At 38.4% G+C, this 25,534-nt stretch overlaps 1 protein-coding gene across 1 annotated transcript; it reads left to right on the top strand.

Moving 5' to 3' along the window:
* The first annotated feature begins 232 nt into the window (after positions 1–232).
* Positions 233–24,676, top strand: LOC109458226 (sulfotransferase 1C4). The gene is made up of 7 exons (XM_019751679.2): positions 233–410; positions 3,696–3,818; positions 5,566–5,663; positions 9,585–9,711; positions 13,841–13,935; positions 15,350–15,524; positions 24,564–24,676. The coding sequence occupies exons 1-7, from the start codon at positions 233–235 to the stop codon at positions 24,674–24,676; spliced, it is 909 nt and encodes a 302-aa protein (XP_019607238.2).
* The last annotated feature ends 858 nt before the right edge of the window (positions 24,677–25,534 follow it).

Below are 25,534 nucleotides of genomic sequence, written 5' to 3'. Positions count from 1 at the left end.
GCTCTGCCATCAGGAAGGCCTCTTCTGGTACAATGTTAGGATTTTGTGCCAGTTTCGCTCAGGGTATACAGAGCCATGCAAATGACCTCACTTAGTTTGCCTGGGCATACATACCTATAATAAGTGGCAAGAGCTCTGTGCCCAAGGCATAGAGGATATAAAATCTGTGTGAACCTAACTTCCATTTACTTTTCATTTTCCCCTGCTGGTGCCCAAGACCAAGATGGAGGGAATGGCTAAGGATAAAGTAGAGGAGACAAAGGAGTTGGAATGGACATTGATACCCCCAAGAGAAGTTTCCCAAGTAGATGGGGTTGTTCTAGAGAAGAATATGTGTAACAACTGGGATAAAGTCTGGAACTTTCAAGCCAAGCCTGATGACCTCCTCATTGCTTCCTATCCCAAAGCAGGTATGTACTCATACATAGACATGAAAAGGAGGAAACGGAAGTCAGAATATACACCAGCTCCTTTTAGGACAATGCAGTTAAGTTAAAGGGTGGAGGAAAGCAGTTTCCTTGTCTGTACATCACATAGAAAGGCAAAGGATCTGAAATTTTTTTCCATAAAATTATAAGGTTTTTTTTGGAGGTAGAATAGTTGACTTATTAAAAATACATAACTAGCCAAAATGGATTTTACAGGTCAAAACATCCATGCTTATCATTTTCTTCTTTCATTCAGTATTAATTTATCAAGAATCTTCTAAACACCAGAGACTAACACCAGGCATAGTTACAGACAAAATGTTCATTATCTTTGCCCTGCTGGCACTTACAGTCCAATCTGGGAAAAAAACGCTAAACCATTAAGCAGATCATTACACAGATCTTTGATTACAACGTGCGCTAAAGGCTAAGAAGGAAACATGGTATGGGTAATAAAAGTATATTGGCAGGTCCTAATTTAAATTAAGGAAAGTATAGTGAAGAAACTCTGAACTACTGTGACTATTATACAAGGAGTGTGTTAGTTTGCTAGTACTACTACAACACAGTACCACAACCTGGGTGGCTTAAACAACAGAAATTTATTGTCTCACAGTGCTGGAGGTTGGAAGCCAGATATCAAGTCTTCGGGGTTGGTTCTTTCTGAGGATTATGAGGAAGGGATATGTTCCAGGCCTCTCTCCTTGGCTTGCAGACGGTCATCTTCGTGTTCACATAGTGTTCAACCTGTATGTGTATCTGTCTCCAATTTCCCCTTTTTATAAGAATACCAGTCATATTGGATTAGGGCCCACACTAATGATGTCATTTTAACCTTATTACTTCTATAAAGACCTGACTTCTACATAAGATCACATAAGATTCTAGGCTCCCATATGCTACTATCTAAGTCAGCCTGATATAATCCTAAATCATGATTCTCACTCCCAAATCAGCCTCTTTTTTGTCCATGTCAAAGGTTGCGCCCCTCAGGAATCAGACCTGAGTGAGAAATAAGTATGTGGGATGTTTACCAGAGAGTGATCTTGGAATCACTTTTCTAGAAGGGAAGGGAGGAAGCAGGATTGAGCAGAGGAAGAGGTTGAGCTTCAACTCAGTCTCAGCAAAAGCCTCGTCCAACCCCAATGGTATGCTCTGAAGCTGAGATGGCCCTTTAGAAAGGGTGCCATTCCAGTTGGGGTGAGAGGAGTGGGTGCCAGCCAGTCACTGAACACAGGCCACTTCAGGAAAGGGACATGATTTTGGTCCTGGAGAGAGGTGAATAGCTAAGGGCTGTCTGCCAGCAGTACCCCCAGCAGCTGGGAGAATAAACCCTTCCATTTAGAAGGGAAAATTGGGTGGCACATCCTACACCCTTTACAATCCTCCATATGTGGCTCTAGGGCATAACTTTAGCCACAGTTTGCCTGAGCCAAGTCATAACTTGCTGAGATTCTGTTCAGGTCAGCATCCATATTGGAGAAGTTGCCGCTAGCAGAGGGAGTCCACAAAAGGGCAGATATCAGCTTGCACTGGAAGTCAGGCAGTAGTGATGACTCTAGGAGCATGGACTAGTGGGTTTCAGCTCTCCTGGGACTAGAGGGGTTAGTTACTGATGAATGTGAATCATGATGTGAGGTCCCCTGACAACAAGCTACGTAGGTTGCAAGACAAGTCTTGAGTGGAGGCAAGGAGGCCTGGCAGAAGCCATTGGATGGCCTGGACCAACCCCTGAGGGAGCATGAGTTTCCTGAGATGCTCACAGTAACTGCAACAGCAAAGCCAAGTCTAGAGGTGGTGTCTGCATGTAGAGGACACTTCCTTTGAGAGGCTCGGGCACCCTCAGAATGCAGGGAAGGAATCAGAGCCAGCCTATGTGAAGAAGGATCTCTCTGCTGCTCCAGAACAGCCTGGATTGGGCTGAACCAAACATTATGAAGTTAGGACAATAAATTGACAAGGAGGCAACAAAACTATCAGGGATGAAGCTAATTCTTATTCTAGGAGGGCAGAAGGAGAAATTGGTTTTAATTCATAGCAGGAACCAACCAGGAACTGAACAGATTTCATACCAGACTATAGTCTAGAAGACAAGCCATGGGACTACACCCAGGGACCATCATCAAGGTACTAAGGATAGGGGAACCAGGACCACAGGACACTGGCATGAGGGAACCCTGACAAGAATGGCATCTTCCTCCCCAAGGGTTACCTGAGCAAGATGGTCTCACATGTACTGGCTTTGGCCCTCCAAGTAAACTAGCACTAACACAGGCAAAAAATTAAAATGTTCATTTAGCACCTACTGTAAGTAGGATTCTGCCTATTTTCTAATTCTCAGAGCACAAGAGACTAATTAATGTCAGTGGATTTAAATAATCTATCCAAAACCACCCAACTCATGCTTCACAGACATAGGACTGGAGTCCATCTGATTCCACAACCACACACACATCCAGCCACCATGCTTCCTTCCAGAGAAACAAGACCAGGTCGGCCAACTGTCCCAGAAGCCAACAGGGAAAGACTTTCTGGGAGGCTAAACACTATAGAAGCCTAGGTCATTCAGGGCTGAGAGGGACTTCCCCTGCCTGGAGAATCACGAAGGAGATATTAGATGAGGCCATAGAGAGAATGCAGCAAATGTAGCAAAGATTATTTTTCCACTTAAAACCAATTCAACTTTTTTGTAGACATCATTGTTTAATATTACATTGAGTCTTTCTTTGCTTTTTAAACAGAAATTCAATCTAGATTCTTCCACCTTGTGGATTATTTGCAATTCTTAGTTTTCCTTTTCACATTTTCTTCCTTTTTCATATTGGATTAATTCCTTGGTTCTATAAAAAGTTAACAGAGGAGGGAAACAAGATTATTTATTAGCAGCAAGGGCTTAATGATAAAAGTGAGTGATTAGGAATTTCTGTGATTTTTCTCAAATGGCAATATTTTTAATTAGCCCATATTGTTACACGTAATCATTGTTACATGTAATCATTATTTATGTTATAATTATCTAGAAATACCAATGCATATTCATATTTTTAAAAGTACATCATTGCAAGATAAAAATGAATGTCACATTTCTTCCCTTAAACTTTCTGGTGAGGAGAAGATAATCTTAATAGTTGGTTTCAATTCAATTTAGTAAGTGACATAAGTGAAGTGTTGACAGACATGTTAATTCTTTCTGTAGCATGTTTCTGAATTGTAAGTTGCAGAAAATTAATAATCAGTTCCTTAGTTCTTTATTCTACTTTCTTTCAGGAACTACTTGGACACAAGAAATTGTAGATCTGATACAAAACAATGGAGACATTGAGAACAGCAGACGGGCTCCCATTCACCTTCGACAACCTTTCCTGGAGTGGGTAAGAGTAATAAACTCTGGTAAGTCTCCAGTTTAAAAATCATAATCTTCACATAGAGATGGACAATTTGGGAGTGGAGAGTCTGAAAGTCTACAACAAACTGAAAAAAAAAAACACCAAAAAAAAAAACCACACCAAAACAAAAAGCTTTCTTTGGTTCCCAATTCTAAATACTGAATGAAAGTTATCTTTTCTTGTGAAAATCTAAGTAGGTTCCTTGACTTAAAAACATAGTTAGCCCTAATTCTTAACAATAGGGATACTATCTCTATATTTAATGAAGTGGCAATGAGTTACAAGTGCCAAGAAATACCTATCTAGTCCTCCCCCAATGAGTTATAAGTGTGAACATCAAAGAAGCCTGGCACCAAGGACACCAGTGTTCAAAGTTAGAATTTACGATGTACTTTCCATGGAAAAATAATACATGGTATAGCCACAGCTAAGATTTTTATAGCTCTTATCATATGGCAGGCATTATTCTAAACACATTCCATGTATTAATGCATTTAGTCTTCACAACATGCTTGTGAGGTAGCTACTATTTTATACCCATGTAACAGATGAAGAAGCAGAGACACAGATAGGTCATGATTTGCTCAAGGTCCACAACTAATAGGTAACTGAGTCAGATTTGAACTTGAGAATTCTGTTTCTAAAGTTCATGCTCTTAACAACTAAGGTGTGTGTGTGTGTGTGTGTGTGTGTGTGTGTGTGTATCCTGTAGGGATGACTCCAGATATACGGATCTGAGGTATAGGATGGAGTTAAATAGACTGTGGTGGACCAGCATGAGAACCTGGTCATGTCTAATGACACTGTTTCTATAGAAACCCATTAGAATCCAACCTAAAACAACTGTCTTATGAACTCATCTTTGGAAAGTGAATTAACAAATTAATGCTCATTGGGTTTTTTTCTTTCTTTTTTTTTTTAACTAGTCTAACATTCACCATGTTTTCAAAACTGCTCAGTGTCAAACCAGAGAAAAGTGACAAAAATGAGGGTTAAAAATAACTGGGAACAATATTGAAAAGTGTTCTAGGCTACACTCAGTAATTTGGGTTTGATCTGTGAAGATATCTGTGGGAATCCTCAAGACTTCTACAACAATTTCTTAATTATTATTTTATTTGAATGGTAATTTAGCAATAAAATGTAGGCAGGCTCTGGATCATCTAGGTGATCAATGCATAACCTTTCACATGGTCTCAGTGTCCTCATTTGTATTTGTGTCAACAAACCCTGATGCTGAGTGGTAGTGCTGTAATTACTGAAGATTAATGGCATGAGAAATGGAAAGGGAGACTCAATAGTAAAAAAGATACCAAGTGAAAGCCAGTGTGTATAAGATTTTAACATATAAAATGAAACATAAAGTACTAAGTACTTAAAGAAAACAAGGAAGAATGTTTTAATCATCTAAGAGTGAAGAAAAGCTAAACATGACACAAAATCCAAAAGTTTAAGTGGAAAAAAATAAACAACTGACAAGATCTATTGCATAAAAAATAAAAACTTGGGGCAGCCGGTTAGCTCAGTTGGTTTGAGCTCTTAACAACAAGGTTGCCAGTTCGATCCCCACATGGGCCACTGTGAGCTGCACCCCCTGCAACTAGATTGAAAAATTACTTGACTTGGAGCTGACGGGTCCTGGAAAAACACAAATGAATAAAAGTTAAAAAAAAAAAAAAAAGAATATTCTTTAAAAAAATAAAAATAAAAACTTTTTAAAGACTAAAGAATAAGCCAGAACAGTTTTTCAGGAATTGATGAAGCTAATGCAATGCCTTCACCGAGGACGCTGAAAACTCATCTTCCCATTCAACTACTGCCTCCATCCTTCTGGGAAAAAAACTGTAAGGTAAGTTTGAAGCAGAAAATATTCAGAAATGAATTTTTTTCATAAGAATGTTGTGTTAGAACCATTGTCCAGTCACCCCCGTGTTACACCAAGGAATAGATAGATCACGGGACCTGAGGTCATCTTCCATGTTCTTCATCTCTCATTGATCAGCATGGGCTCAGTACACACCTACACTGAGAATAGGGAGAGGACTGACGTCTATTAGTCTTGGTTCTGATCACCCTCAGTCCCTCAGTGATGCTACGAGGGGTTAGGTGCAGATAAGCACGTGGCAGCTCACAGATGTTACACAACTTGTCCAATGATAAACACTGGAAGGTGGAAGAGATGGGCTGCAAATCCAAATCTTCCTGACCTGACGGCCCATGATCTTTCCACTACCTTACGCTGCCCACTCTAAGCCTCCTACAATGATAGCAGCCTTCCTAAGCTTATGCAGAGCTGGCCTGCTGCTAGCCTTAAGGTAATGAGTATTTATTTAAGTGATCAGATGATTTCTTCTTAAAAACCATGTGCTCCACTATCCTCTCACTTTATTTGCCTTGTAGCTAAACTGCCTCTTTCAAGCATCTAAGTGTGCCTATAAGTTCTAATCTGTCTGAGACCTGATAAAAAACAAATTATTTTGTCCAAACTTTGTAAACATAAAATATTATTTTCCAGTTTGAAGCCCATAGGGGTGCATATGGGTGTTCACACACATCTTGAGTTGGTCATTAAAGAATTCATTTCAACTCTTTCAGAGCCCCAAGAAACCATTTATTGCCTTGTAGTCTAAAGAAGTGCTAACCTACCGGGAGATACTGCAGAGGGGCCCTTGGCACTTAGTTAAAGAAGACCCTGACCTTCTCTTTCCATGAGACAATTCTGTACCTTTTGTCAGTCCTGTCAAGATCCACACTTTATACCATCCCTGGTTCTCTAGAGTGTATCCAGAGCCTTAATCACTCTACCTTGCAGACCTAGCATATGTTCCTATGTAGATCTTGGTCCAGAGTGAGAAAAATAATGACTAAAGACAAATGTCAATATATTTCTTTTTTTTTTAATTAAAGTTTATTGGGGTGACAATGCTTAGTACAGTTACATAGGTTTCAAGTGTACAATTCTGTAATACATCCTCTATACATCATGTTGTGTATTAACCTCCAGAGTCAGTTCTCCATCCATCACCATATGTTTGATCCCTTTTACCCTCATCTACCACTCCCCTCCCCCTTTACCCTCTGATAACCACTAAAGTATTGTCTGTGTCTATGAGTTTTTGTTTCTTTATTTGTTTGTCTTGTTCCTTTGTTGCTTTCAGTTTTATAGCCCACATATCAGTGAAATCATATGGTTCTCTACTTTTTCTGTCTGACTTATTTCACTTAGCATAATAATCTCAAGATCGATTCATGTTGTCGCAAATGGTACTATTTCATCTTTTCTTACTGCAGAATAGTATTGCATTGTGTATATATACCATATCTTCTTTATCCAATCATTTATCGAAGGACACTTTGGTTGTTTCCATGTCTTGGCCACAATAAATAAAGCTGTAATGAACATTGGAGCACATACGTCTTTTCGGATAAATGTTTTCTGATTTTTGGGGTAGATGCCCAGGAGAGGGATTGCTGGGTCATATAGTAATTCTATTCTTAATTTTTTGAGGAACCTCTACACTGCCTTCCATAGCAGCTGCACCAATCGGCATTCCCACCAATAATGTATGAGGGTTCATTTTTCTCCACAGCCTCTCCAACACTTGTTATTACTGTGTTTCCCTGAAAATAAGATCTAGCCAGACAATAAGCTCTAATGCATCTTTTAAAGCAAAAATTAATATAAGACCCGGTCTTATATTGTATTATATAAGACCGGGTCTTATATTACAGTAAGATAAGACCGAGTCTTACATTAATTTTTGCTCCAAAAGGCACATTAGAGCTATTGTCTGGCTAGGTCTTATTTTAGGGGAAACACTGTATCTGTCTTGTTGATGATAGCCATTCTAACTGGTGTGTGAGGTGATAGCTCATTGTGGTTTTGATTTGCATTTCTCTGATGATTAGTGATGTTGAGCATCTTTTCATATGTCTATTGGCCATCTGTATGTCCTGTTTGGAGAAATGTCTCTTCAGGTCCTCTGCCCATTTTTTGATTGGATTGTTTTGTTGTTGTTAAGTTGTATACGTTCCTTATATATATTTTGGGTATTAGCCCCTTATCACAGGCACTTATAAATAGAGCCAGGTCTGGGTGGGGGTTAACAGTAAAGCACAATAATGCAGAGCTGGGTAAGATGTTCTCAGAGCAGAGAGGAGAAGTACATAACTCCTTGACAAGGAGGGTTACTGGGTGATAGAGGAGTGGGGTCATGAGGAGTAAATAGGAAATTGCCAAGTGATAAGGGAGGGAAGAGCATTGCTGTTTACCAGAAGAGCAGAAGCCATGACTCTTATGCTTAAGAAAATACATGCAAGGCCAGAAATGAAGCCTGAAAGATAGGCAGGAGCCAGAAGTGAAGGACCTCATCATCATGCCAAATGTTTGGACTTTATCTTATAGGCTACTTGGGTCTCATAGAGAAATTTAGACAAGGAAGTGAAATGATCCCATTTACATTTTAGAAAAGGTCCCCTGGGGACATGATGGTGCGGAGGGATGAACAGAACTGGGGCAAGACTGAAAGCAAGATATTAATGGGGAAATGTTGGCAATAGTCCAGCAAAAGAATTAAGAAGACTCAAATTAGGACACAGAGGGCAAAGGGCGTCAAATATATTGTGATAGAAGGAAATTAGACTTTAGGAAGTGAGCATACAATAAATTATACAGATGTTGTACACCTGAAATTTATATAATGTCATTAACCAATGTTACCCCAATAAATTTAATTTTAAACGTAAGTTAAAATATTAAAAAAGCGGCAGTGAGGAGATGAATTCCAAATGTACAGAACAGACAGAATCTATAGGACTTGGTCAAGGATTGGTTTGGACAAGGTGGAAAAAGAAGCATCTAGTATGATTTTGTGATTTTAATTGTTTGATGGTGGTACCATTAATGGAAAAAAAGGAATGAAGGAGGAAGAGTAAGTTTATCTGAAGATGAATTGAATTTTGAGCCCGTTGAATGTGAACTGCCTGTAGGTCATTCAGGTAGAGATATATGAGTATATAGCTTAGGACAATAGCATGTATTAGGAACAAATTTGTCATAGATATATAAAATATACAGCAGTGGAAGAAGCTGGCAAAAAACAAAACAGGAAAAGTGAACAAAATGAGAATAAATGTAGGCCCCAGGCAGAGCTCTAAAAAGAGCCAACACTGAAATGAAAGTTTTTAAACTTTTAGTGATCACAAACCCTATGAAAATCTAAAGGAACTCATGTCTCCAGTTCTGGCAAAGTGCACATCTACACACACCTTTGCATATTATTTTATGTAGAGGCACAGTCCTCTTGATGTTCATCAGTTTAAGACCTCCTGATTTATGTGAAGAATGGCAGAACAGGACGCACTGAAAAAGGATGGCCAGAAAGGTTAGAGAACCTCAAAATAAAGTGCTACTGCAGAAGGAGGGATAATAAGTGTGACCTGTGGGCAGGAGCAAGAGGAAACTGAAGAGCTAGTTGAGGGCTAGATCATGCAGGGCCTTGTACACCAGGTCAAGAGTTTTTAACTTAATCCTAAGAGCAATGTAGAGATATTGAAAAGTTTTATACAAGGGAGCAAGCTGATCAGATCTGCATGTTTACAGGATTATACTGGCTGCTGGATGATGAGTAGAAGAGAGTAAAGACATATCCGTGACCTTTAGGACTCAGTTACTATGAACATAGACAGACGCTGGGTACATTAAATGCCCAATTTCTAAATCCTTTTACCATTTACATTCTGTTTTTTCCATTTCTTCTGACCACTTTAGATAATATATGTGGCAAGGAATGCCAAGGATAACATGGTGTCTTACTACTATTTTCAAAAGATGAACAAAGGACTTCCTGACCCAGGAAGCTGGGATGAGTACTTTGAAACATTCATGTCAGGAAAAGGTAAGCCTAATGGAAGGAACCAGTCTTCACCTATGTCTGCAGAGGATAATATTGCCCCATAAAATGTTCTTTTCTTTCTTTTTATAAATGGAAAAAATATATATTTTTTTATTTAGTTAGTTTTATTATTAATTTCAAGTGTACAAAACAACATGATTAGACATTTACACCTCTCACAAAGTGATAACCCCAGCAAATCTACTACCCACCTGACATCATACACAGCTATTACAATACCATTGATTGGTATTCTCTATGCTGTACTTCACATCCTATGAAGATAGAGAGATAGAGAGATAGATAGATAGATAGATAGATAGATAGATAGATAGATAGATAGATAGATAGATATCAACAGATATGGTGAATGCTTAAATTTAAAAAAATTATTACAGTAAAAGACACATTGCCATTATTCCCCCTCAAAATACCCCCCCCCCCACTTCAAACACACTTACCCCATTGTTCTTGCCACTTTCTGAAGTAGTTCTGGAAGTCCTCTTTTGTGATTGTCTTTAGTTGCACTGTCGTGGCTGCCTCGATGTCTTGAATCGAATCAAAACATTTTCCTTTCATGGTCATTTTGACTTTGGGGAAGGGCCAGAAGTCACACGGTGCCAGATCCGGTGAATAAGGTGGATGAGGAAACACTGATGTTTTTATTTGACAGAAATTGCCGTACCAGAAGTACATGTGGCATGGAGTGTTGACATTCAATATTATTTTATATTAGTTTCAGGTGTACAGCATAGTGGTCAGGCATCCATACAACTTATTAAGTGATCCCCCATCAAATCCAGCTCCCATCTGACACCACATGCAGTTTTACAGAATTTTCACTGTATTCCCCATACTGCACTTCACATCCCTATGACTATTTTGTAACTACCCATTTGTGCTTCCTAATCCTTTCACCTTTCTCACCCCTCCTCCAACACCCCTGCCATCTAGCAGCCATCAGTTTGTTCTCCGTGTCTATGAATCTATTTCTGATTAGTTTGTTCATTTATTCTGTTCTTTAGATAAAATTTTCCTTTCTAGAAAATTCCCCCCATAAAATTCATCCACAGAATGAGCTCTGATTTTTTTGGGGGGGTGGGGGTGGGAAGGGGAGGATAAAAGGTAACATCCCTGAGAGATGTGGCATAGCCCTGGCTACCTATCATCAGAGGTCAGTGGATCTGCTTCCAATGACCATATATCTTCTGAAAAAAAGTCAATAAAAGGAAACCAGCTATAATACGAGAAGATTCCAACTCTGAGCTTATGCTGTTTTACATGCCTTCACTTGTTAAATCTTTAAAGCATGGTAATAATATCCATAATTTACAAGTGATGAAATTGAAACTCAGTGAGTTTGAGTAACTTATGGTTACCCTGTTTGTAAGAGTAGGGCCTAGGTAATATCGACAAGTCTAGTTAAGCTCAAATCCTGTGTGCTTGGCTGCCATACTAAAGTCTTCCCAATTGCCTACATGTTTAACTGGAAAGAAAGGAGTTGTGCATGAGAAAGTTTTCCAACCATGACCATCATAAGTTGGTGATATGGTAACCCGTCGTGCTTTGTGACCACAAATTGTCATATACAGAAACGTATGGCCTTGCAGTCATGCTTCCAGTGTCAAAATCAAGTTACCACAGTTTCTTGAAGTTGTTCCAAATCTCAAATACTACTAGAGCTTTTAATGCACTAACCCTTCTCCTAAAAATGCCTAAAGAATATTAAAAAGTGATTAAATTGTTCAAGCTGGGTAATGGGTTCATGGAAGTTCATTATACTATCCCCTTTACTTCTGTGTATATTTGAATACTTTCATAAGAAAAAGATTTTTCAAAAGTTAGTAAAAGTAATTCAAGCAAACCTTTTCAATGTTACACCTTTTGATAGGTACAATATAAATATAATTTCACATCGGTTTGCACTATAAAATTGAGTTGGCACTTTTGCATGATTAAAACCTAAACATTTACATTAAGGGATTTGATTATTTAAGTTCAAAATTTATAACTGAATCCCTTTTTGCTAATTATTTATATTATCCTACTGAGAAATAATTGTCCTCTACAGTTCTCATATATTTAAGTCCTATTCTTCTAAAATAATTATGAATAAATTTGATAAAGTATTCCTTTCAATTAGTAATAGTCCACCAGTAAAGTATGGAAATATTAGGCTTTTAGTTGCCATTTGATTTTCATAATCCTAAATGACAAAAATTATTATTGCAATTTGCTCCTTATAACATACATTTTGAGAACGATCCATTTGTACACTGGGGTATTTTTACTGCTTTAATGTCTTCAATAAATTTCATTGTGGATGTTCTAAAAATGATGTCAGATGGCTTTAGACAAAGAGTAAGCCACAAGGAAGTGACCTAGTTGAACAAATTGAGAGCATGGGGCTTGTGATGGACTGATACATAGATAGATTTTTCTAGAGCTGAGTGTAGTTTCAACTCCTTGTCCTGTGTGAGGTAAGTTGTACACCCATGAAGAAAGCTTAGAAGTCAAACCCTTGAAGGATACTTCTCTACCCCACCCACCCCACCCCACCCCACACACACACATACACACACACAGAGGAAATCCTGACGAAGCAGATTTGGGGCTATCTCAATCATCTCGTGGCTTCAAATGTCATCTACCTGCTGATGACCCCAGATTTACATTTCTATTCCTGGCCTTGGGCCTGTGCTCTGGGTGCATGGACTTAGCTGCCTGGCTGGCATCTCCACTTGGATGTCTGTGCAGCATCTTAGACCTCACATGTCCAAATCCAAGTTCCTGTCTCTCCTCGAAAACCTTCTCCTCCTGGAGGTTTCCACGTCTTGGTTAACTGTGTCTCAGTCGTTTAAGTTGCTCAGGCCTAAAATCTTGAATCTACCTTGAGCGTCTTTCTCATACACTCCATCCAACCCATCAGCAAATGTGTCTAACTTCAGAATATATCCAGAATCCTACCAATCATCAACACTTTTTCGACCACCATGGTCCAAGCTACCACCATATCTTCCCTGAATAAATGAATAGTCCCTGCCCTGTCACCCAACTTCTGACCTTGCCAAGCTACAGTCTATTTTCAACACAGAAACCAGGGCGATTCTGTTAAAAGGGAAGTCAGACCACCTCGGTCCTCTGCTCGGATCCCACCAATGGCACCTTATTTCACTCAGAGTCAAAGCCAGAGCCTTCCTGTAATCCAGAAGGCCTGCAGGGTTGGGCCTCCTTACCCCTCACATTTTTGTCCCTGTCCTCGGCCCCTCTCTCTCTGTCCTAGTCCCATTGGCCTCCTTGCTATACCTCAAACACCAGACCCTCTTGTACCAGTACATTACCTTTTGGCTTCCTCTGCCCAGGAATGCACTTTCCTTTTCTTTCTTCAGGGTTTTACTCAACGTTGCCGTCTCAAAGAGCCCTTCTCTGGCCAGCCTATGAACATTTTAACCTCCTACATAAACCCAATTATTATTATTGCAATAATAATTTTTGTCATTTAGGATTATGAAAATCAAATGGCAACTAAAAGCCTAATATTTCCATACTTTACTGGTGGACTATTACTAATGCCCTCTCCTTCTCTGATTTACTATTTTCTCCTTAGTAGGTGTTATGATCTAGTATATTACATATTTCACATTTATCTAATTTGTCTCCCCTATTTTATGTACTTCCAGAGTAGGTTTTCTACCTGTTTTGTCCAGTGCTCTATCCCCAGTGCTTGGAACAATGCGGAGCACACAGTAGGCTCTGCGAAATAAAGTAATACATCCTAATATTACCATATGAGGTAGGTACCATTATTGACCCTTTTTCAGAGGTGAGGATTAAGAAAACAAAAATGGAGGCTAAGAGAGGATAACTAAGTGGTCCAGGGTCACACAGCTGTGGCAGAGCTCGGTTTCAAAGCCAGCAGGCTCTAGAGCATGAGAATAGTCTTGCCAGCTTCCAAAAGGGAGAAAAGTCATGCAGAAAGTGCATATGGGCGGTGTGAAAAGTAAGTCCTCCTGCTCTAGAGTAGCCCTGACCACACCTTCCATTTGTATTCTGAGGAAACAACTCATTTTCTTCTCTGGCTTTTCCTACTCTCATTTATCATGGCCCAAATCCCTATGTGCTTTCCTTCCAGTGATGTGGGGGTCCTGGTTTGACCATGTGAAAGGCTGGTGGAAGAAGAAAGACAGTCACCCCATTCTCTATCTTTTCTATGAAGAAATGATGAAAGTAAGAAATATACTTGAATCTTGACTTCACAGTATTTTTTTCTCTGAGTTACAAATCCATGAGAGAGATGAAGGAAAGTAATATGTAAAAGTTTATCTATGCAAAGTATTTTGCATGCCAACTTCAACTTCTCCAACCACCTTGCCATGTAGCATACGAAACTCCAAACATGGTACCAGTACAGTATCTACCTTACTCCACAGGAGGCAGCCTGTTTCTTCCTGCAGGCCTCACTGCACTCTCCAGCCAATGCCCACCTCATCCAGAGACATGGAAGAGGTCTCCTGTTTGAGCTACAAGTTTGCTCCCTCTTTAGCTCTCCAGGTTCCTCCTTCTAGGATATCTACCTCTCCCCATCATTTGCTCTGACTTTCAAGGAAAATAATTAGGTCTCTTAACAGGAAAGAAATAGTAAGGAAGAATAGAGCTGCTCTGATTTGTTCGCTTACTTAAAATATTAAAGTCTGTCATTCAAAATAAAAGTTTCCATTGGTAACATATTTTGCATGTGCAATCTCTGATTCAAAGTCTGTCTCATAAATTTATATGTAAAATAAGTTGATAGCACAGTGTACCCCTGGCTGGTCCATGGTTCTCCAAGGCTTGGTTTATGACACGGATCATCAGTTCATATCCTTCATTAACCATGGCCACTCTTTCCTCTTCCCCATCTGGGTAGACAGAATGCATTGCTTCTGTCCCTCCATCTATTTGGCTGGGGTCCATCCTTGCTCTCTGAAGCTTTCCTAAGTGTCGGCAGCCCTCTGCTTCCCCCAGCCCTGTGCCTGTTTGAGACAGCCACAGGGAATGGCAGCTGGCTGTGAAGGACATGAAAACTTGATGCAGAGCTGCCAAGGAAAAGAAAGGAGACCTACAAGCAGGGGCCTGGAGACCTTCAAACAGGGCAACTCCCACACCACATTTAGATGAGGCAGGAACCCATTTCAGAGTGTAAGAGGCTCTCACGAGGTCCACCTGTAAACACGTGTATCCAATGTGCCCAGAGTCAAGAATACGTAAGCCCAGATCCAGAGTCACCAGACATCAAAGCTGAAGCCTGGGGGACGGGGGAGGGGAGAGCACACCAGTTTCTCTGTATCATGCCAGAGCAAGGTGAGCTCCATATGTTTGTTTCTCCAATCACAAGGAGGAAACATGTCTTGTTTACTTTGAAAGACTGCCACCTGTTCTCCCAAATAACTTTAGCCCAGGATAAAACACAATTGTTTTAAAACAATTGACTTTAAATTGCCATGTTTATTGATTTGACATTCATAAATTTACATATAATAATAACCATAACTGAACAGGTTTTTAAAATGATTTAACCAGGCTTAATTCTCTAAGGTTTAACTGTTACATTTTTTCCTTAGATAGAAAATATCTTCTATGTTTCTTCTACTCTTTCCCACAGGACCCAAAACGTGAAATTAGAAAAGTAATGGAATTCCTGGGGAAGAACCTAAAAGAAGAGGTTTTAGACAAAATTGTCGTTAACACTTCATTTGCTGTCATGAAAAACAACCCCATGACCAACTACATAAATGACATTGAAATGAATCATAGTCTTTCTCCGTTCATGAGAAAAGGTGATGTGTAATGCTCTTTGTCTTTCTTCTGATAATAGATAAAGAAGCTATTAATTCATAAATGGTTTTCTAACATTGCAGCTCAGTGAAGCACTATTTGCAGTGTTTCCTGAAGTGAGCTCCTTAAAGCCTTATTCTAAGAGATAGCCCATGTAACACACATTTCACAGAGAAATGTGGGAGTTCTACACACTATGTCCAGCCCCCTTTGAAAAGCATGAGCATATTACATTTTCTGAGAAGAAACTTGTTTAACTTAGAGCTTAACTCAGAGCTCCAAAAATGTATTTGACCAAAATCTCTTTCTCAAATTAAGCCTTTAATCTTCAGGAAGCTAGTATTCCTTTCTGTTTTTTGGGGGTTTTTTTAATTTATTTTTTTTAATTTATTGGGGTGACAATTGTTAGTAAAATTACATAGATTTCAGGTGTACAATTCTGTATTACATCATCTATAAATTCCATTGTGTGTTCACCTTTCAATACATTCTGGAAGACAATGGAGAAGGTCACTGGCCTTAAGAGCTAGAAGGGTGGGGCCTTACAGGTCACTTAGTTAATATCCTTCACGTAGGAAAAAAACCAAGGTGGCACAGTAAGCCGTTGGAGCCTGGCCAGAACTGGGACCTTCAGCCAACAAAGCAGAGTACATCCTGTGCTACCACACTGCTAACTCCTTAACGGAGACAAAATTTGTGAAGTTGTAATTATTCTAGGAAAATGGAAAACAATATTCCAGTACCTTTTGTTTGAAGAAATAAGCAAAAACATATGACTCAAAGAAGAAATTTTAAAATTTGATCATTGATTAACCTAATTTTCATTTTTTTATTGGAAAAAGTTTGTCTATTTGACCAGGTGCATATATATTTATATGCACAGCAATATACTATACATGCTCACTTTTCTGAGGTTTTAGGGGTTATTTTTCCAGCTTTATTTAAGTATGATCAACAAATAAAAATTGTATATATTTAAGGTGTACATGATGTTTATATATATATATATATATATATATATATATATATATAGTGAAATGATTACCAAAATCAAGCTAATTAACATATTCATCACCCATATACTGTGTTTCCCTGAAAATAAGACCTAGCGGGACCATCAGCTCTAATGCGTCTTTTGGAGCAAAAATTAATATAAGACTCGGTCTTATATTGTATTATGCTAGATAAGACCGGGTTTAATAGTAAAATAAGACCGGGTCTTATATTAATTTTTGCTCCAAAAGACACATTAGAGCTGATGGTCTGGCTAGGTCTTATTTTCGGGGAAACATGGTAGTTACCCTTTTTGGTGGGGGAGTAAGAACACTTGAGATACACTCTCTTAGCAAATTTCAAATATATAATTATTAATTAAAATAATCATGATATACATTTAGTCTCCAGAATGTATTCATCTTATAACAAAATCTGTATCCTTTGACCAACATCTCCCCCTGGTAACCACCATTCTATTTTGTTACTATGAGTTTGACTTTTTTAGATTCAACATATAAGTGAGATCACACAGTATTTGTCTTTTTGTGTCTGGCTTGTTTCACTTAGCATAATGCCTTCCAGTTTCCTCCGTGTTGTTACAAATCACAAATGTCAGGATTTCATTCTTTGTTAAGGCTGAATAATATTCTACTATACATACTACATTTCCTTGTCCATTCATCTGTCAATGGACATTTAGGTTGTTGCCATATTTTGGCTATTGTGAATAATGTATTAATGGATATGGGAATGCAAATATCTCTCTGAGACAGTGATTTTGTTTCCTTTGGCTATAACCCAAAAGTGGGATTGTGGGATCAAGTGGTAGCTCTAGTTTTAATTTTTTGAGGAAACTTTATAATGTTTTCCATAATGAGTGCACCAATTACACTCCTACCAATAGCACTCAAGGGTTCCTTTTTCGCCACATCATCACTTGTTATCTTTTAACTTTTTAATTAAAATATAGTTGACATACAATACTATATTAGTTTCAGGTGTACAACACAGTGATTCAAACATTTATATACTTTACAATGTGATCATCATGATAAGTCTAGTAACCATCTGTCAGCATACATGACCATACATCTGTCACCATACACAATACACGATATTATCGACAACATTACATCCGCTTGACTTTATTATAATTGGAAGCTCGTGCCGCCTGTTTCCCCTAAGCTTTTCGTCCATTCCTACCACCCGACTCTCACTCCTGTCAAACATCAGATTCATTCTGTATCAATGAGTCTGTTTCTGTTTTGTCTCTCTAATTCCACATCTGGCCTAATTTCTCATGTAAGGCCAATGTTTCTTTATTGATTTTCTGTCTGGATGATCTATACATTGATGTAAGTGGGGTATTAAAGTTCCCTACTATTATTGTATTGCTGCCCGTTTCTCCCTTTTTGTCTGTTAATGTGTGCTTTATATATTAGGTGCTCCTATGTTGGGTACATAAATATTTATGAATGTTATATCCTTCTCTTAAATTGATACCTTCATCATTATGTAATGCCCTACTTTGTCTCTTATTATAGTCTTTGTTTGAAAATCCATTATGTCAGATATGATTATTGCTACGTCAGATTTCTTTTGTTTCTGTTTGCATGGAATATCTTTTTCCATCTGTTCACTTTCAGTCTTTTGATCTGAAATGAGTCTCTTATAGAGAGGATATAGATGGGTCTTGTTTTTTTATTCAACCACTCTATGTCTTTTAATTGGAGCATTTAGTCCATTTACATTTAAAGTTAATTATTGATAAGTATGTAATTGTTGCCATTTTATTAATTGCTTTTTGGTTGTTTTTGCAGTTTTTCTTATCCTTTCTTCTTATCACAGTCTCTTCCCTTGTTTGCTAGGTTTTTTAATGTTTGGCCTCCTGTCTCTTTATTGTTTGTGAATATGTTGTAGGTTTTTAGCTTATGGTATGATTTCAATGAAGTTTAGATATGTGAATATATATATGTTTATTTTAATCTGATAGTCATTTACATTTGAGCACATTCTAAATGCAGTATATTTTTACTCCCCACTCCTATGCTTTATATTTTTCATGTCAATTTAAATCTTTTTGTTTTCTGTATCACCTATTTATTGTAGTTATAGTTGATTTTGCTATTTTTGTCCTTTAACATTCGTGATAGATTTTTAAGTAGCTAACCTACTTCATTTACTGTATATTTGCCTTTACCAATGAGATTTTTTTTCTTTCATATATTTTATTATTTCTGATTATGGCCTACTCTTTTCTGCTTAAAAAATACTCTTTAACATTTCTTGTAAAACATTTAGCGGTGATAAACTTCTTTAGTTTTTGCTTGTCTAGGAAATTATCTCTCCTTCAATGCTGAATGATAACCTTGTGGAATAGAGTATTGTAGGTCCTTTTCTTTCAGGACTCTAAATATATCCTTCTACTCCCTTCTAGCCTGCAAAGTATCTGCTGAGAAATCATCTGATAGCATTATGGGATTGTCTTTGTGACTAGTTGTTTTCCTCTTGCTGCCTTCAAATTTCTCATTTGTCTTTAGTTTTTGCCATTTTAATTATAATATGTCTTGGTGTGCATCTCTTTGGGTTCATCTTGTTTGAGACTCTCTGTGCTTCCTGGACCTGGATGTCTCTTTCCTTTGCCAGATTAGGAAAATTTTCAAATAAATTTTCTGCCCCTTTCTCTCTCTTCTCCTTTCACGGCACCTATAATGAGAATTCTAGTATGCATGATATGTCTCAGAATTCACTTAAACTATCTCATTTTTAAAAAAAATTTTTTTCTTTTTACCGTTCTGATTGGGTGATTTCCACTATTATGTCTTCTAGGTCACCAATCCATTCTTCTGAATTATCTAATCTGCTGTTGATTGTCTCTAGTTTCTTTTTTCCATTTCAGTTACTGTATTCTTCAGCTAAGATTGTTTTTTTTCTGTATTTTCAAGCTCTTTGTTAAAATTCTCACTGTGTTAAAGTTCTCACTGTGTTCCTGTTTTTCTAAGTTCAATTAGCATCCTTATGACCACGACTTTTCTTTCTTTATCACACAAATTACTTATTTCCATTTCATTAAGATTATTTATGTTTTTTCTTGTGTGTGTGTGTGTGTGTGTGTGTGTGTGTGTACGCATGTGTGTGCTTTCATTTGGAACATATTCCATTGCTCCTGATTTTGTTTGAATTTCTGTATTTGTTTCTATGATTTAGACGAAACAGCTACTTCTCTCCTGATCTGAAAGTAGTGGCCTTGTGTAGGAGCAAACACTGTGTAGAATGCATGTGCCAGATGACTTTGACAAGCAGGTGGTGCCAGGAGTTACCTGGCAGGCCAGCTGGCTGGAGCTTAAGTGGGCTTGGGCCAACGTGTCTTGGAGTGCATGTCTCAGGGGTGCCCGGGCATGCTGGCTCGCCAGGTCTGGAGCAGGTGTGGGGCGAACTGGCCTGGAGTATGCTGTTGTGGCTTTGCAGGCCAATTAGAGCACTTGATAGAGCTCCTGATCATGCTACCTAGGTGGAGGAGGAACATAAATAATGGCACTTGCTGACTTCCAATCCCAGAGAATTCCCACAGTTCCCCACCTATTTGGCAGGTGCTTTGGGGTTAGTAAATTGATTTTTTTTCACATGTAGTCTAGATGCCCTTTAAATCACTGTTTTATCACTGTGTCCCAAGGCAGGCAAGTCTGTGCATGGGCCCCTCAAAGATATCCTTCTCTAGTGCTGGTTGCCCTGTTAGAGTGGAATTCCCATGATTACTCTGTCTCCATCTCTCCTGCCCTTCTCTATGTGGTCCCTCTCTCATTTGTTACGCAGAAACTGTTCAGTCAACCCTCAGTTGTTATTCAGGAGGAATTATATATATATATATATATATATATATATATATATATATTATATTCAATATATATGTATATTCAGTGTGTCCAAAGGAGGAGGTTGTTTCAGGGTTTTCCTACATTACTATTTTGGACCCCAAGTTTACCTTTCAACTTTTTAAAATAATAACCATGCCTTTACTTTCTTTTTCTTACTCTGTCTATGACTTTAAGAACTATGTTGAATAGAAGTGACAAGTGCAACCTTGACTTCTTCCTGATCTTAGATGAAAAGCTTTCATCTTTTCACCATTGAATGTGATGCTAGCTGTGGCCTTGTCTTATGTGGCCTTTTCTATGTTGAAGTACATTCCTTCTATGTCTAAATTGTTGAGAGTTGTTTTTTTTTCATCACAAATGAATGCTGAGTTTTGTCAGATGCTTTTTCTGAACCTATTGAGAAGCTCATATGATTTTTTCCCTTTGTTTTGTTAATATGGTGTATCATATTGATTGATTTGCATATGTTGAACCATCATTGCATTCCAGGAATAAATCACAGTTGGTTATAATTTACAATTTTTTTAATGTGCTGTTGAATTTGGTTTGTTAATATTTTGCTGAAAAATTTTGCATCTACGTGGTCTGACAATTAAGTTCACGAACTGGTTGCAACGATGTTCCTGACTTTTTTTTATATCAGAGGGATTATTCATTATGAATTTGTACCAACTGGACAAACAGCCAAGTTTACCGTTTGGAAGTGCTAAAATGGCTGCATGAAAAAGTTAGACGACCTGAACTTTTCGCCAACAATTCATGCTCTTGCATCATAACAATGCATCAGCTCAAACGACACTGTCTATGAGGGAGTTTTTAGTCAGTAAACAAATAACTGGATTGGAGTACCCTCCCTACTTGTCTGATCATGCCACCAATGACTTCTGTCTTTACCCGAAGGTAAAGGAAATATTGAAAGGAAGACATTTTGATGGCATTCAGGACATCAAGGGTAATATAATACAATGACAGCTCTGATGGCCATTCCAGAAAAAGTGTTCCAAAATTGCTTTGAAGGGTGGACTAGGGACTGGCATTGGTGCATAGCTTCCCAAGGGGAGTACTTAGAAGGTAACCATAGTGATATTCAGCAATGAGGTGTGTAGCACTTTTTAATAGGATGAGTTCGCGAACTTAATTGTCAGACCTCATATATTTTCATATTACTAATTAGCACCTTTTTGTTTCAGCTTAATAAACTCCATTTAGCATTTCTTATATGGCAGGCATAGTGGTGAAAGACTCCCTCAGCTTTTGTTTGCCTGGGAAAGTATTTTCTCTCCTTTATTTCTGAAGGACATCTTGTCAAATAATGTATTCTTGATTGAGAGGTATTTTTTTTCAGCACTCTGAATATATTACTTCACTCTCTTCACCTGCAAGGTTTGTGCTGAGAAATCTGTTCATAGCCTTATGAGGATTCCCTTGTATGTGAATAGTCTCTTTTCTGTTGTTGTTTTCAAATTTATTTGTCTTTGATTTTTGACAGTATGATTACAATCTGTCACAGTGAGGACCTCTTTGGGTTGAACCTGTTTGGGAACCTTTGAGCTTCATGGCCCTGGATGTCTGTATTTCTCCCTAGATTTGGGAATTTTCAGCCACTGTACCTTTAAATAAGCTTTCTGCCCTTTTATCCCTCTCTCTCTTCTCCTCTTGATATAGGACCCATATATAAAATTCCTACAAATTATATATGGATCCTCTTGATGTCCCATAAATCCCATAGGCTTTCTTTACTCTTTTTAATTGTTTTTCTTTTTGTTCTTCTAACTGGGTAACTTCAAATAGCATGTCTTTGAGTTCTCAGATTCTTTATTCTGCTTGATCAGATCTACTATTAACACTTTATTGCATTATTTTGTTTCATTCATTGTATTCTTCAGCTCCATAATTTTTGTTTGGTTCTTTTTATGATTTCTATCCATGTGTTGAAATTCTCAGATTTTTCGTGTATTGTTTTCCTGACTTCCTTGAGTTGTCTGTGTTCTCTTGTAGCTTGCTGAGTTTCCTTGAAATAATTATTTTAAATTCTCGATCTAGAAATTTATAGATCTCCATTTCTTTGGAGTCCATTATTGCCAAAAACAAAAAATATGGTGTTCCTTTGGCAGTGTCATTTTCCTTTGATTTTTCATGTTTTTTGCAACCTCGTGTTAATGTCTATACATTTGATGGCATAATCGCCTCTTCCAGACTTTGTGATTTGGTTTCAGTGAGGAAAGACCTTCACCTATGGGTGGGTGTGGGGTCACTGGCTGGGTGGCCTGCAACAATTCTGCCTCCTGGGAAGACACAGCAGTGTGCAGTTCCATCAGCTAAGGTGAGCATCAGTGAAAACTGCAGAGGTCTGCAGAAGACACAGCTCTAACTGTAGGTGTCCAGAGCAGCAACATGTGCTGTTGGAACTTCAGGGGTGAAGGCTGCTGGGGTCCTCCTGATCTCCTTTTCTCCCATGGGTAAAGCAGCCATGGAACCAGGGTCCAGAGTGTGCGACCTCAAAGAGCTACAATGGCTCCAGGGTCTGGCACTACTGTGGTGGTTGCTCTAGTTCCCTAGATGTGGGCACTGACAGAACAGTTGTAAAGCCAGTGTCCAGAATGCAAGCACATGTGGAGCGACTATAGCTCTGGGGCCTGGGGTGCAGATGCAGTTGCTGCACTGGTGATTTCTGGTCTGTGTGCTCACAGAGGGGCCAGGGAGCCAGAGTCCTGAGTGTAGGCACATGTGAAGTGGTCATGGGGCATGGGTATCACGAGTGGGCATGTATGGCATGGCTGAGGCTCTGGGATCCAGTGCATGCATGGAGTTGACATGAGTGGAGCTGACAGTGTCAGTGTAGTACAATAGCAGCTCCTTGTTAGAAAGGAGGGCACATAGCAGTGTCTCCCTCTCTAGTGGGTCTGTGGTAACTGTGGTTGTCGGTTATCTCAGTGGGGAGAGCTGCCAGAGTCCTAACAAAGCAAGCCACTGGAGTCCATGCTGACAAACACCATGAAGCCTTTCACTGTGAAAGCTACAGGGACTCCATGGTGGTCACAGGGTTGTTGAGGTCCTCAGTGGCAAAGGCTACCAGGTGTTCTGCAGAGCAGGCCACTGGGGACTACAATGGCACCCACTGTGTATCTGATACTTTTAACCCCCACTCTTCTTTATTCCTAAACATCTCCAGACATCTCAGCTATGCCAATCTCTTTAGTAGTCTTTTCTGTATGGAGTTGTTTTTGCTCCCCTGTGTTGCTTCAGGTTCTTAATTAGACTCTTGAAGCCTTCCCAGGGCTATTTGTGTCCATGGATAGCTGTCTAGTTGGTTTTTGTGGGGGAATGAAGGCTGGTATGTCCTCCACCATTTTGCTGATGTCACTCAGTCACCTAGTTTTCTTGTAAGCCAATTGATAAATTATATAATCGTATAATTTATTACCCCTAGAAAATTAAGCAATTTATACTTCACACATGAAAATAACATTACACAGCTTGAAGAGCCTAAGTGAATCAGACAACATTGGGCAATTGGAGGATAAATAGCTTTCTATAGGTTCTCTGATCATTTTTATTTATGGAAGCTAAAAACAAAAACTTTTGAACACTCTATTGCATAAGCATGAAACAAAGTTACCCCACCCTACCATTGCTTTAGAGTCTATTGCTTTAATTTAATTATAGGTTAATAGCAACGATAATTTAGATTGGAAATTAGAATTTTCAGTGTGTTCAACTATGAATTTTGCCTGAATTACACATACAAACAGGAGATGCAGATAATGTCCCTAGAATGCAGCCACTCACATAAGCCCTTCAGTGATCTGTAAACAGAAAATAAGAAAATTAGGTCCAGGTAACTTAAATGGAATGTTAGATGTACTGAGGGTGCAGAAAATACTGAGAGATCAGAGAGCTCAAGAGTGTAATGCAGAGAATTAGAGAACCATGACCTGGATTTCCACCTCTCCCCAAGTGTTTCAGAAGAAAGCTTTCTATTTACAAATACCTCATGTGTGAAATGGAGTAATCTTACTTGTAGTTTCATTTATCACTCAATGTCAGGAGGACAATGAGCTAATGTCTATGCAAGGAATTTAAGTACTGAGAGGAAAGGGAGTATCTAAATGCAAAATTGTCAAAGTTCATGAACATATCATTGAATGTGCTTTACATCACTCTTTTTAGGAGTCGTAGGAGACTGGAAAAATCAGTTCACTGAAGCTCAGAACAAGCGATTTTATGAAGATTATGAGAAACATATGGCTGATACCTCTCTGTCATTCTTCGAGGAACTGTAAAAATCAGAGCAAGGGAGTAAGACCTCTTGTCTCGCCAGCCTCTGTGAAGTACAACAAAACTCTGTTTCCAAACACCAATAATGGTTTGTGTGGCCTAATGTGAGGGTTTTTAAACAATGATCTGGACATTCTTAGTCTTGAATTTATGATTAACTTTTTGTATTAACCACAATGTGACTTCATGTAACTATAGTATCAATATTCAGCATTTTTCTTCTCTCTCTGAAGATTTTTAGGGTCTAGGTTAATTTCAATATACCAACATATAATATATAATATACATTTAGTCATTGCTGTTTCTTTTATATATCCTCTTACTATGGTCTGTTATAATTTTCTTTGAATTAAAATATTTCTTTCAAAAGGTCTATACAATACATCTTTTTTTCTTTCTTTTTTCTTTTCTTTTAAGTTAAATTTATTAGGGTGACAATGGTTAGTAAAATTACATAGGTCTCAAGAGTACAATTCCGTAATACTATGTAATCTATATATCACATCATGTGCTCACCACCCAGAGTCAGTTTTCCTTCCATCACCATATATTTGATCCCCTTTATTCTCTTCTACCATCCCCCCAATACAATCTTACACAGCAAAAAGTCCATGGAGCTCCATTCATTTGATGACAGACATATTGAGAGCCTTATTGATGCTGGAAGGTGGAGAGCATCAAAAGATGATAAAAACAAGATTCCTTTCCCCAGGAAGGGTGGCAGCATTGACACAGGTGATTGACACAGTATTATTAAAGAATAAAACAAAACAAAAACAAAAACAAACAAAAAAACAAAAGACTGTGATAGACTGAAAGGTACAGCAGGGTCATAGAGAAGAAAAACAAAACCAAATGGTGTG

The sequence above is a fragment of the Rhinolophus sinicus genome, linkage group LG05 (assembly GCF_036562045.2).
Source record: "Rhinolophus sinicus isolate RSC01 linkage group LG05, ASM3656204v1, whole genome shotgun sequence".
Classification (NCBI taxonomy): Eukaryota; Metazoa; Chordata; class Mammalia; order Chiroptera; family Rhinolophidae; genus Rhinolophus; species Rhinolophus sinicus.
Note: the sequence above shows the minus strand (reverse complement) of the source record. Positions and strands in the feature narration are given on the sequence as shown.

Bases quoted from the DNA above. Each gene is read 5' to 3' on its own strand.
- LOC109458226 (XM_019751679.2), top strand. From the start codon at position 233: ATGGCTAAGGATAAAGTAGAGGAGACAAAGGAGTTGGAATGGACATTG. The intron at 3,819-5,565 runs GTAAGTCTCCAG...ACAGTTTTTCAG, and splicing joins GGTAAGAGTAATAAACTCTG to GAATTGATGAAGCTAATGCA. The intron at 9,712-13,840 runs GTAAGCCTAATG...CTTTCCTTCCAG, and splicing joins AACATTCATGTCAGGAAAAG to TGATGTGGGGGTCCTGGTTT.